The sequence below is a fragment of the Xenopus tropicalis genome, chromosome 5, assembly GCF_000004195.4.
Source record: "Xenopus tropicalis strain Nigerian chromosome 5, UCB_Xtro_10.0, whole genome shotgun sequence".
Lineage (NCBI taxonomy): Eukaryota > Metazoa > Chordata > Amphibia > Anura > Pipidae > Xenopus > Xenopus tropicalis.
In genome coordinates this window covers 66,212,105-66,225,412 of record NC_030681.2, presented here as the reverse complement: position 1 = coordinate 66,225,412, position 13,308 = coordinate 66,212,105, and the positions used below count along the sequence as shown (strand labels likewise).

Sequence of the window (13,308 nt, the reverse complement as noted above, 5' to 3'; positions counted from 1 at the left end):
CTGCGAAGAAAGAAAGTGCAAGCAGCAGCAGCACACCATAGGTTACCAGGGGTGGCAGAAATCTGCTCCTGGTAACTTTAAAAGCCAAATTTACAGTTATTAAACTGGAAATGTGGTTCTTCTAGGGCAATTCAAATTCAAGTGCGTTCTCTGAATTGTGAACCCCTTCTGGTGCAGAAAAAGGTAAGTGCTGTGGGTGCCTTAGGGCAATTCAGAGGGTAGATTTGCCCCTGTAATGCCCCATGCAGTGTGCAAAATGCACCAAAAAAGGCCACAATCAGTAAACAGCACTCAATTCTAGAGATGCAGATGGGGGGGGGGGGTTGATAGGCAGTTAGAATAGGGCAAGCTGCACCTTCTGATGCGGCTCTCTCCAGTAAGTACTGAATTTTTCTTCCTCAGTTACAAGTGCTTCCCAAATGAACACCAAGGTGATAAAAAGATATACAAACTAAACCAGGAATTGTCTCTACTTTAAACATTGTTTTTAATCATTGCGGTTTAAATCTATCAACATGAGGAATAGGAGTCATTAAAGCTGATTGCTTTTTCCTTTTAAGCAACAAAATATATAGACTTGTATGTTGTCAAGGTGGCAATCACGCAAACCCAAGAAAGACTTCTGGCTGATATAATATAATTGCCAAAAACGAAATCTTTTGTTATTTGTTACTACATATACTTTGCGCATCCTTTTTAAATTACATACGGAGCAGTGGGGGGAGGTCCCCATTGCTCCGTATGTGAACAAAATTTTAGTGTGGCAGCATGCAGCCCCAAATTTGCCTTGCCACAAATCCGGGCCTGCTTATTGGCTTAGAATTTAAGGTGCGGGTTCTTAGCCAGTAATTTTATTTTTCCTTTAAAAACATGACTTCATTGTCTGCCATGCAAGACATTGTTTCTCCAGCAGCCAAGCAAGTGTCATTATACTGTATATTTTGGTATTACCCTGCAAGCAACATTTATTTTGAAAACTGTGCCTTATAAATCTTTTTGACATGCTTCCATAATTGTAGTGCTACATTTTTTTCTGTCAAATTATTATTTGTCAAATGAATTTCAAGACTTCCTTTGGACTGGCTGTTAGCAGTTTAGTGTTTTGCAATCACAGCTGTTCATTATAGCACTAGGCCCATAAATTTGTCTAACAGTACAGAACTTTGCTTTCATTATTGATTCAAAAGACAAGATGCTCATCTGCACAGAAATAGATTCTGACATGGAGGAGGATTTTGACAAAACAAGAAGCAATTAAGCAAAAAGATTGAACTGTAAAACATTTTCATTACCAAGTCTTGGCAGGAATTTGCACTGAGATAACATACCCAATATGAAAAAATTGCATGTTTTTACTTGAAAGAGCAAAAATGACTAAATTTAAATTTCTGCTTTTATGTCCTGCATACACCCTTTAGTTGGCACTGAACAAAATGCATGTTTGATATTTGGATATTCACTAGGGCAACTCTAAAAGGGAGATTAATTTTATTTGGGTAAAAAGATAGCCAGGTTTTAGATGGCAAGATTTTTACTTTTTCAAAAAATAAGATTGTGGGGAAAAAAATTGAACTCATGAAAAATAAAAGCAATCTATGTCTGTAAAGCACAGTGAGTTGTCCTTTGTTTTTTGCCCAAATAATAATAAATCTGCACCTAAGGTGCAGGCACACTGAGAGAGTGACCGCATCTAGTGATGAGCGAATCTTTCCTCGCTTTGCCAAAAAATTCGGGAGACTTTGGAAAAATTTGGGAAACAGTGTAAAATTAGCGAAACACAAAAAAAATGACGTACGTAAAAAAAAAATTGTCATGCACATCAAAAACAATTGGTGTGCGCAAATGACATGCCTGATAATTTTTTTGGACGTACATCAATTTGGTGTTGTTAGACCACTATACCATAAGGCCACAAAAAATAATAAATAAACATTAAACATTACATATATTACATTGCATTGCCAGAATAATGTAATTGTCTTTTATGAGGAGGTGAACAGGAACCTCAACTCTGGGATAGCAGTGTATCTCATCTACTTGGACTTTGCCAAAGCTTTTGATACAGAACCACACAAAACTGGCTGAAGAAGAGATAACACAGTCAGTCCTTGGTCCTTTGCTTTTTAACTTGTTAATTAAAGACCTGGAGGTGGAAATAGAAAGTCCTGTTTCTTTTTCTTACTGATGACACTAAATTCTGCAAAACTATAAGTTCCGTGCAGGATGCTGCCACATTGCAGAGTGATTTGACATAATTGGAATATTGGGCAGCAAAATGGAAAATGAGATTCGATGCTGAAAGTTATGCACTTTGGTAGAAATAATATAAATATAATAAAGTTATACACTAAATGGTAGTGTGTTGGGGGTTCCTTAACTGAAAAGGATCTGGGGATTTTTGTAGATAACAAGTTGTCTAATTCCAGGCAGTGCTGTTCTATGGCTACTACAGCAAATAAAGTGCTGTCTTGCATAAAAAAGGGCATTAACTCAAAGGGACGAAAACATAATTTTGTCTCTTAATAGGTCAGTATAACAGGAAAAGGAAGCCCCCCAGTTGAAATCCTTATCCTGTTGTAATCCCTTTCCCAGGCAACTTCTATTGGCAGCTTACCATGTGGCTTAATCACTTATCTCCATGCCATACTCCTATGCATGGCACCGTGGGATGCAGTTCTCCTCTGGATGTAATTTTATTTCTACTTGGTGGAAACGCAGCTTTCCATAATTAAACCCTGAGGTGTACATCTCCCCTCTCCTTTTGTCCTCTCTGGGGACACAGCTCTCCTGCCTATTTGGACTGCTGGCTACTGATATCAATGCAGCCACCCCTCCTTTCCTTTGGGGACGCAGCTCTCCTTACAACCTGTTCCCTTAACCTAACTGGACCAATTGACATACTGTTCCTTGTGTTCATGCCCATATATGTGGCCTCTCCAGATATATTTTGGCCCTCATATGGGCTGGTACTTATATGCCCCTTTAGCCTTATTATGTGCTGCCTCTTGTGCCTTTCTTATGCACACTTTGCCATGGCAACGCCACCTGCTCCCATTCCTTTGCATGCCATTTGGACATTGCTTGGTGGTCACACATCTCCCCTCCCGCTATGGCCCTACATTTGTGATACTATATCCACTACATTTCTACAAGCCTCTACTTGATGTAACATATTCGGATCACTACTTTAACTCCTGTGTGAATATGTTTCAACTTGGCACTTACACTTATGCTAGTGCTTATTTGTGTACATTTTTTCTAGTTTATTTCTTTATCATGTTTAATTAGTTTATCAATGCATTTAAAAAATAGTGGTCTAATATATTGGTCACATGCAGGGACAGCTGAAGGAATGTGTCTCTAAAGACTTGTCTGTTGGTCTTAGTGAAGTCGTCTGCACATAGATAGGAAACTGGCTACAGGATGGGGTACAGAGGGTGGTTGTTAATAGTACATTCTCTACAATGGGGCTGATTTACTAAGACACGATTTCGAATCCGAATTGGAAAAATTCCGATTGGAAACGAACATTTTGCGACTTTTTCGGTAATTTTATGATTTTTTCGTATTTTTTGCGATTTTTTCGGCGTCTCTACGATTTTTGCATAAAAACGCGAGTTTTTCGTAGCCATTACGAAAGTTGCGCAAAGTCGCGATTTTTTCGTAGCGTTAACACTTGCGCGCAAAGTCGCGCCTTTTTCGTAGCGTTAAAACTTAAAAGGCGCGACGCTTCGCGCAAGTTTTAACGCTACGAAAAAATCACGACTTTGCGCAACTTTCGTAATGGCTACGAAAAACTCGCGTTTTTACGCAAAAATCGTAAAGACGCCGAAAAAAACGCAATCGGACGCATTCGGCCCGTTCGTGGGTTAGTAAATGTGCCCCTTAGAGTAAGGTTCTTAGTGGGGTCCCTCTGGGTTCTGTGTTGGGTCTACTTTTATTTAACTTAATTAATAATAATAATTAGGGGCGGGTATTATAAGTAGGATGGGGCAGCTTCTGGGCACCTCAAATTAAAATCCGGGCCTGCAGGGACTGGTCTGATTGCCATCTTATAGTTAGAAAGGAACTTTTCCCCCTGTATGGCAAATTAGAGGACTAAGAAGGTTTTTCCTTCCTCAGCTAGCAGTTATGCATGTTATATATAGACATATAAGGTTGAACTGATGGACATATGACTTTCAACTTACTCTGTTGCTATATATATTAGTGTTAGAAATCTTAATAGCTTTATATACAATCTCAATGCTTTCATTTTTCATTTCCAGCCACAGTAACAGTTTGTTTTTCTAACAGTTGAGGCAACAGAAGGCACTACAAGTATGGTATCATGCATTTTACTAAGGTTTTGTTTTTTTTTTTAGATTATTTATGATTTTTATAAATCAAAAAATAGGTTAATTAGATTTAAATTCTCTTATTATTTGTTGAGTGTAATGATAAGTGATTACAACTTTTCATTCATTCCTTTGCTATTTAGCATTTGCATTGTTGTGTTGATCACAATTGTGTAAATATGAGGCATAATATTTCTTTGGAGTCATCATTCATGTGAGAGTTGGTAACATGTGACAGGTTATATTGATTGATTTGTCATTTGATAGTCAGTTAGAACTCTGTACCTAATAACTAGTGCCTGATTATAGTACAGCAGTAATACATGATAACATAATGCTATTTCTTCTCATAAAGGCCTCTTTGATGTCCAACTAGATTAAGCTAAGAAAATACCACATAATCATATAAAAAGAAAAGGCATGTTTAAAGCTTGATAGCTTAGGGAAACTATTAATAGCCACTCAATCATTTGCTACAGTAGAGGGCATCTTATTACACTGAGATTAGTAAATGTCAGTAACATTAAAATTGATGTGACAGCATTTTATATATGCCTCAGTAGCTCAGAACAGAAATACATGGCTTTTATAAAAATGGCTGTGAACGGAATGAAGTCAGTGGTGTTTTTAGTGGTGTATTTAATGATATATTGTACACAATGCACAATGATATGGTTATTTATTGTTAGTTCCTCTGTAGGTCATGTTTATTTAATACTGTACACAACTTAAATTTTACGTGAGATTCCTGATTTTTTTCTCTTCTGAGACATGTTTAAATAAAATAGAATCCAAGCTGTGGATTAAATTAGGCTCTTAAATGAAAATACTGTATATACTCTGATCCGAATATAAGCCGAGGTACCTAATTTTACCTAAGAAAACTGGAAAAACTTATTGACTCGAGTATAAGCCTAGGGTGGGAAATGCAGCCGCTACTGCTAAGTTTCAATAATCAAAATAAATACCAATAAAATTACATTAATTGAGGCATCAGTGGGGTATATGTTTTTAAATATTTATTTCAAAGAAAAACAGTAAACTAGCTCTGTAAGTGGAGAAAAGGGTCAACAAACACAACAGGCACTAGAGGGCCTGGTTGCGGGTGGCCTAATTTGCACACAAAGGAGAGAGGGTGCTAGTCTGGAGGGACCCATGGCACCCGACTCGAGTATAAGCCGAGGGTGACTTTTTCAGCACATTTTGGGTGCTGAAAAACTAGGCTTATACTCAAGCATATACAGTATATTAATGCAGCTAGTATGCTATATCTAAAGATATGATTGGAGATGCAATATTTATATATTGTTAGAAAAAATAGCAATTTCAGCAATAATTTTATATTGCACATCAATGGCAAGCACTGCTGCCTTGCAGTGCTAGAGTCCTTGGTTCAATTTCAGCTAAAGCACTATATGCAAGGAGTTTGTGTATTCTTCCAATGTCTGTGTAGGTTTCCTCATGGTACTCAGTTTTACTCTCACATCCCAAAAACATACAGGCAGGTTAACTGGCTCCAGATAAAACTTAATTTTAGTATGTGTGAATTTGAGACTGAAATCATAAACACCACTGGGTCAGGGACTGATGTGAATGATGTATAATCTCTGATGTATAATTGTCTAAGCAACTTCACTAACCCTTCCATGTTAATTAATACATAGACTTTGCGAGATGCTTGTGTGCAAGCTTTTTTTCCACACACAAAAACAAAATGTAACTGCAAATTTTCTGTCATGTTTTTTTTTCCATCAACCTTGAAATCTGATAAATCAGCGTCCTCAAGAAATTAATTTCCTCTATAAAAATTTGCATATTTTGTAGTCTGTGTTACTATTGTTGTAACAAGACATAGAAACTTAGTTGCATTCCAATATGAAATATTGAATCAATTAATTATCTGAAAAAGGCACTGTAAAACAGGTTCATGGTCTGTATTTTTCAAATGAATATATAGAGAAATTCATTTTTAATCATACATTTTGATTCAGGAGCTCCTTGACTTTTAAAAAGATTGGTTACCCATTCTAATTTGTCTCTTCCTGTTCCCATAATTTTGCCATTTATGCCTTGAACCACTATGGCCAATGACACACATGATAGGGGCATATTTATTATAGTGTGTAAGCCAACATAGCAACCAATCAGGTCATTGGTTTTGTTTTTCATTGTAGGTGAATGTTCAAATCTACAGTAGTTGCTGGTTGCTATAGGCAATATCACCAGTGATGTTGGCTTACACATTACAATATGCCCCATAATGTTTTTCCAATATTGTGTTTTAGCTATACAGTATGTGAAATGGCAAATAAGTCTCTGTTCTAACTGCCCATCATTGCTTGTTAAAAGCAGTTTTTGGGCTAAAACCCACCTGTTGGCGACAGGCAGTTTCCTTTAATGTAATAAATGACAGGAAGTATAAATGGGTATGTAGGATGTTTTTCTACTGCCATACATAAGATTGTTATGCTGCCATACAATGTTATGCATGTCATTGGCCTAATACTTATTTTTTATTTAGGAAAATCCACGCAGAATACAATTGGAATATAACCCTGAGAACATAATCTAATGACTGGGAAGTGTTGTGACATTATTTTAGTTGTAACTTGATCATGGATGTGTAAGCAGGAGGTTTTATAAAAGAGATTTAAGAGATAAAAGCATATGTATACTCACTAGTAAATGTGCTGTTTTTAATATCTTCCTCGATGTTACTGTTAAAATATGCTCTTTGTGTTAATTGTTTTCTATAACCAGAATGACCTTAATTTAAATAAAATATTGACTGATTCAGAGTTGATCTTCAAATGCTAGCAATGCAAACAAACTGTTGTCATGACACCATATAGTTATATGTTACTCACACTTCTGTATTTTCTCCTAGTATAATTGTAATTATTGCCTACCCAAATACCTGGCATACTTACCTGCTATATTTCTTTTTAAGGTCGTACATCCTCTACCATAACAACTGTTTTAGAAGGCAAGAATGGCTCCATCCACAAACCATCTGCACAAGTAAAGTCTGTCTCACATGATTTCAAAACTACTTTCAAGTCTCCAGTAGCATGGCTTCTAGTTGGAGCACTTATAGTTACTTGGTCAGCCGTGATCATTGTTGTATTCGATTTGGTGGATTACAGATCATTAGGAGGTAATGTGTTAAAAATGTTAAAATGTTTGTAAAATGCAGTGAAATATATTTACAGGAGTATTTACTCATTTAGATATGTATATTCATTCTATTAATGGATTTTACAATCTTAAATCATGTGCAAACATAGTACACCCTTTCTTCATTGAAGGGTATAATGTTGTCTTTGCCTTATCCTTCACTATAATTTCGTACAGATTCATATATTGACCAATTTTATCAAAAACAGTAATTGTCAGGGCACTTATTGTAATGTATTACTGCAGATATCAGTTCATTGCCAATCAGTATTTTTTCTTATAAACTGATGGGCTGCAGTTTAGTAATAGATCAACAAGTACCCCTTTCAACATGCAGTGCTTCAACATATATTAACCATGGCTACAGAATGAAACTTTTTAGTGGCATAGGTTTTCATGGGCTATGATACAGAAGCCCAAAACAACATAATTTCTAATATTATGTTACTCTCTCTTTCTCTCTCTCACTCTTGTGCTTTTTTTTTTTTATCTTGGAAGCACATGAACATTTTAGAATAAATTGTATCAACTTCTACACACACAGTGCTACTTACTCTCCTCGTCATTCCTTTCTGAGCACTTCTCAAAAAAGGTGTCAAGTCCTTACAGGAGAGTGGGACCTATGCAATTACAAATAGGTATAAGAAGGCCATCTATGCTATGTGGCCTACAGAAATTTTATTTCCAATGGTACTCACTGAAAGTGAAACATATGCAGTAAGAAGAAATAAGGTATATATATATATATATATATATATATATATATTACACAATTTTCATGCTTTGCATGGTATAGTTAGCTTGAGCTATATTGTGTGTCTGTCCCTAAGCGCAGTAACTGACAGCAGCACAGACCATGTGCAGTAAACCAGCAGAAAAGAAGATAGGCTACTGGTGCTTCTTTGGAAGAAAAAGATTTTAACTGCTAAAAGGCTGTGGTAGATCTGAACTGGTACAGAAGCCCAAAATATAATGTACAAGATTTCTGCCCTACTTTCTTAGTTAAGCTTTGACCTAACTTGACCGATAATATCAGGGCACAGCTCCATAGTAATACAACATTGATTTCTGAGATACATTTGGGCACTGAGGTAGATTGCAACTACAGTATAATTATATTATAATACCTTAATGGCAATAAACCTTGCCACTCTTGAATCAAATTTTTCGGCAGTCATGAATTTGCAGCGAATTTCCACGTTTCGCCATTGGCAGATTGTTTTGTGAAACAGGTGCAAAAATTTGCAGCGCACCCGAACTTTGCATGTCGAAAAAATGAGAAGTGTAAAGAAAAGTTGCCGTATGCATGATTTTTTTGACGCGTGTAATAGTTTTTTTTCTCTGCGCGTCATTTTCCATGTTAATTTTTTGCCAGATAGATTTGCTCACTACAAATGATCTATTTTTATTGATTCTATAATGATTTAAGTTTTAATTCTAATCTTTGATGGAGGTGCCCACACGTTTACGTGTCACAGTCATGTAAAAAAAAGTCAAATTTAAAAAAAAAGTTGCACATTACCTGCATTTTGCAAATTTTGTTGCGGTTTTGCAGATTTTTCAGCAAAGTAAAATGGGACAGATTTTCTTATCGATGCTTGAATGTGTTTTTTTTGTTCATGATTTAAGTTTTTCAGCGCAAATACTTAAGTAGCTTATGAACAAAAGTCAAAGTTAACCCTATAAGTTTTCACATACCTATTCACCTCATGCCACCTGTTATTAAATTTAACATATTAAGTGGAATGAAAGCCACAACCAGACAATGCAAAACTGAATTGTTAAAAAGAATTGCTTGGATAAATATGATGTAAAAACAGAAACATGTATGCACCTCGATGCATCAAAAAAAAAAAAAAGCAGATTGGTAACAGGGCTTTTTCCACTCGTTTCATATTAAATATTTCTGCTGGTTTTTATAGACCATTTATTCATTAATTTTATTTGAAGACTGAAAACATTCTGCTGTCTTTTAAAATCTTGACAGTTGCATTAATTTAAGCACCAAAAATAACTGTTTCTGCCATTGTCATCTTTCTCTATTCATGTGTAGATAAAATGAAAATTTGTATTTAATGCTCATTCAATTTAATGTTTGCTACAAATACATTACCTTCATTATTTGATTCCTCATACATCCCATGTTTAATTTGATGCTACTCTAGATATGGTAGTAATGCCGAATGCAAAAGAAAAAAAAAGTAATTTTCTTCTCCATTTAATTTTCTCACTTTCTATTTTAGATAGAGATGTTTTTCAAAGATTTGTTATAGGGACTCATTTTGTTATTAATTGTCAAACTTAAATATATATCACAACATTTTTGTTTACAGTTCTGGTTATATTAAAAGAGAATGTACCATGCATGTATAAACAATATTGTAATAGCTTCTGGGAGAACATACATTCAGATATAAAAATTTAATAAAGCTACCTTGTCTCTTCTCTCTATTTTGATGATGGAATGGAATGAAATCTCACTACAGAAAAAATTGTGTTTTTTTTACCCCAATGCCACATTCTAAAAATGTACACATTCATGCAGAAAGAAGTTCTATTTATAGGTGAGGATTACTTTCTATTCATTATATTTTATATATTAACTATAAGATATCTGGGATCTGATTCCTATGAGCAGCAGTGTAACAAGTAGAATCCGAAGTAGGTCCCATGGGACAAAACAAGGCTGATTATTTGTGCACTCTTTGCAGGCAATTTTATATGAAATAAGAACTCTTAAACATAGGAAAGCCCTTTTAAAAAAAAGCCTTAAATATATATATTTTTTTTCAGAACAACAAGTGATATATAGTTAATTTAAGGCTGCAGAATAATCAGTGACATAACTAGAAGTTACAGGGCACCACAATGATATATATTTGAAGCAGGGCCGGAACTAGGGGTAGGCAGAAGAGGCAGCTGCCTAGGGCACAAAGACTGGGGGGCGCCAGGCAGGAGCCTCTCCTGCCTACCCCTAGGGGCACATTTACTAATCCACGAATGTCCGAAAAGCGTCCGAATGCGTTTTTTTCTCAATGATCGGTATTTTGCGACTTTTTCGCGAATTGTCGCGAATTTTTCGAGCGCTCAATACGAAAAAGTCGCGACAATTTGCGAAAGTCGTACTGGCTATGAAAAAGTCGCGACAATTCACGAAAGTCATAATGGCTATAAAAAAGTCGCAACAATTCACGAAAGTCACAATGGCTATGAAAAAGTCGCGACAATTCACAAAAGTCATTATGGCTATGAAAAAGTCACGACAATTCACGAAATTTGTAATGGCTATGAAAAAGTTGCGACAATTCGTGCAAGTCGTAACGGTTACGAAAAAGTCACAACAATTTACGAAAAAGTCGTAACGGTGACGAAAAAAATACGAAAAAGTCGCAAAATGTTCATTTTTCAATTCGAATTTTTCGGATTCGGATTTGTGGATTAGTAAATCAGCCCCCTAGTGTGCGATCTGTTTCACGTCGCTTATTATCGCACACTGCCGCCTCCCCGCACATTCCATCTCCGCATGCGCGCCAAAATACACTTGAGGGGGGGTGCGCGATGCAGGTGCAGGGGCGAGGTGGCTGACCAGGTTGCCTAGGGCATCCGATCGGCTCGGCCCTCCCCTGATATGAAGAAACCCACTGAACCTTGGGGAAGATGATCTGTTTGTACACTTGTAATATTCATTATCAGTCAAAACATCAGTGGACCCTAAATACATCTGTAAAGTATTTAAATACATCTGTAAAGTATTTAAAGTCCCAGTGGCTGGGCTTTAAGTAATCCCATTTCATTAGCACAGTACTTCCTTTTTTACATTCTGCCATTATTTTAGTGGCAGTCATCCCACCAAGGAAATTATTTTAAAAGTTGTTTAGATAAGTATCTGTTTAATTAAATTACATTTTGAATAAGGTGCAGCAATAGTATATACACATGAAACAAGAATATACTTCAGTAGTTCAGTGTCTAGTTCTGGGGTCTTTCATTTGGAATACATGTGTTCCTGTTTTTTTTAAAAAAAAACATGAAATGCTTGGCAAGTTTTGGGTAAAATGAAGTTGTGGGAAAAAAGCTAGAGATATTTTATATTGGCCGAATAGGACATAACTAGTGATGGGCGAAATAATTCGCCATACATGGATTCACGGCGGAAATAATTGTGTGCAACCAAAAAATGTCGTCTGCGTCAAAAAATTGTTGCGCGTTACATGTTTCGCTTTGCTGAAAAATTCCCAAATCTTTCAAAAGATTTATGAAATGTCAAAATGTTTGCTAAACGGCGAAAATGTTGTGAATCAAAAAAAAAATTTGTAATGCACGACATTTTGGCCGTTCCTCAAACATTTCAAGTCCATCAAGAACATCAAGTCCCTGAGCCTTCCAGAGTCATGCGGCCTCTTTTTTTTTTTAGGAAAAGGGTCACTTTAGAGGGCTTAAGCGAGGATGAAGTGGTCAGGCGCTACAGGCTCAATAGAGCGGCAATATCCAGCCTGTATGAGCTACTGGAGCCTTCCCTGCAGCCACTGACTCGCAGAAGCCGCGCTGTTCCTGGAATGGTCAAACTCCTGTGCTCCCTGCACTTTTTGCCCACTGGAAGTTTCCAGAGGGCTGGAGGGGTTGTTTTGCAATTTGTAAAGTGCCCTCTTTTGCCAGTGGGAGAGTCAAAGCAGCTACTTGTAGTGTCACCTATCAGTCTCACACTGTCACATCTGTTGTAAAAGGGCCGTGTTTTGACAGAGGGAGACTGGAAGCAGCTTTTTTGTTTGCAGCATCTTATTACATCCTATTTTATTTCAGGAGATGCTGGCTACCGTGCTCTAGGTGGCTCATCACACCCATTCACAGGCCACATACACGGGCTGAGTGTGCTTTTAATGAAGCACATGTCAGAGCGTGGTCTGTGATTGAGCGGACATTTGGGGTCCTTAAAAGCCACTTCCGCTGCTTGGATAAGTCAGGAGGCAGCCTAATGAACAGCCCCTCTAAAGGTGCCAAAACTGTGGCTGTGTGTGCTGTACTGCCAGGGCCGGAACTAGGGGTAGGCAGAAGAGGCAGCTGCCTAGGATGCAACGATTGAGGGGCGCCAGGCAGGAGCGTCTCTTGCCTACCCCTAGTGATTCTTTGTCATTGCCGCCGCTGCTTGTCATTAGCGGCAGAGGCAATGACCGATCTAATCGCACCGCCCCCCCCCCCCTGCACCTCTTCCTGTGCTGGTGGGGGGGAGGTGGGAGGAGTTGGCCGACCGGGTTGCCTAGGGCACCCGGTCGGCTTGGCCCGCCCCTATGTACTGCACAATCTGGCGAACCGCAATGGTGATGTGGCTGAGGACCTGGATGACCCCATACATCCCCAAGATCCTGTCCAAGGTGCAGATGCCAGAGGGAATGAAGTCTGGGGACAAATCGTTACCAATTACTTTTCCTGTAAGTACCTACAAATTTTAATCCCATAAACAAGAAATACCAAACAACTTTTCCAAAAAAAAAGAAATTAGTTGCCCACTTACAAAAGAAATGCTCCTTTCTTTTATTTGTCACAGCAGTAGTGAGTCGCAACTAAGGCTGATGTGGATTTGAGCAGGTGATTCCCCCACCCCCAACACAAATCTGTCTATACATCTGAGGAGCCAGAAAATGAAGGCTTCCCTTTTAATATGTCCATTTCTAGTAATTTAGCTACTGACACATGGGTCACTCGGGAGGAAATTCAAAAGAGACTTGAACATGTAAAGGTAAACAAAGGTCCAGGACCGGATGGGATTCATCCCAGGGTATTAAATGAGCTGAGCGCT

General features: G+C 37.5%; 1 protein-coding gene across 50 annotated transcripts in view; it reads left to right on the top strand.

The window, feature by feature from the left end:
* The window catches only part of trdn (triadin), a 245,141-nt gene that overhangs the window by 14,382 nt on the left and 217,451 nt on the right, over positions 1-13,308 (top strand). For all 50 annotated transcript variants that reach the window (XM_031902115.1, XM_031902106.1, XM_031902107.1 and 47 more), the window contains exon 2: positions 7,288-7,494. In XM_031902115.1, the coding sequence (XP_031757975.1) occupies positions 7,288-7,494 (207 nt within the window). The remainder of the gene's footprint in view (positions 1-7,287; positions 7,495-13,308) is intronic.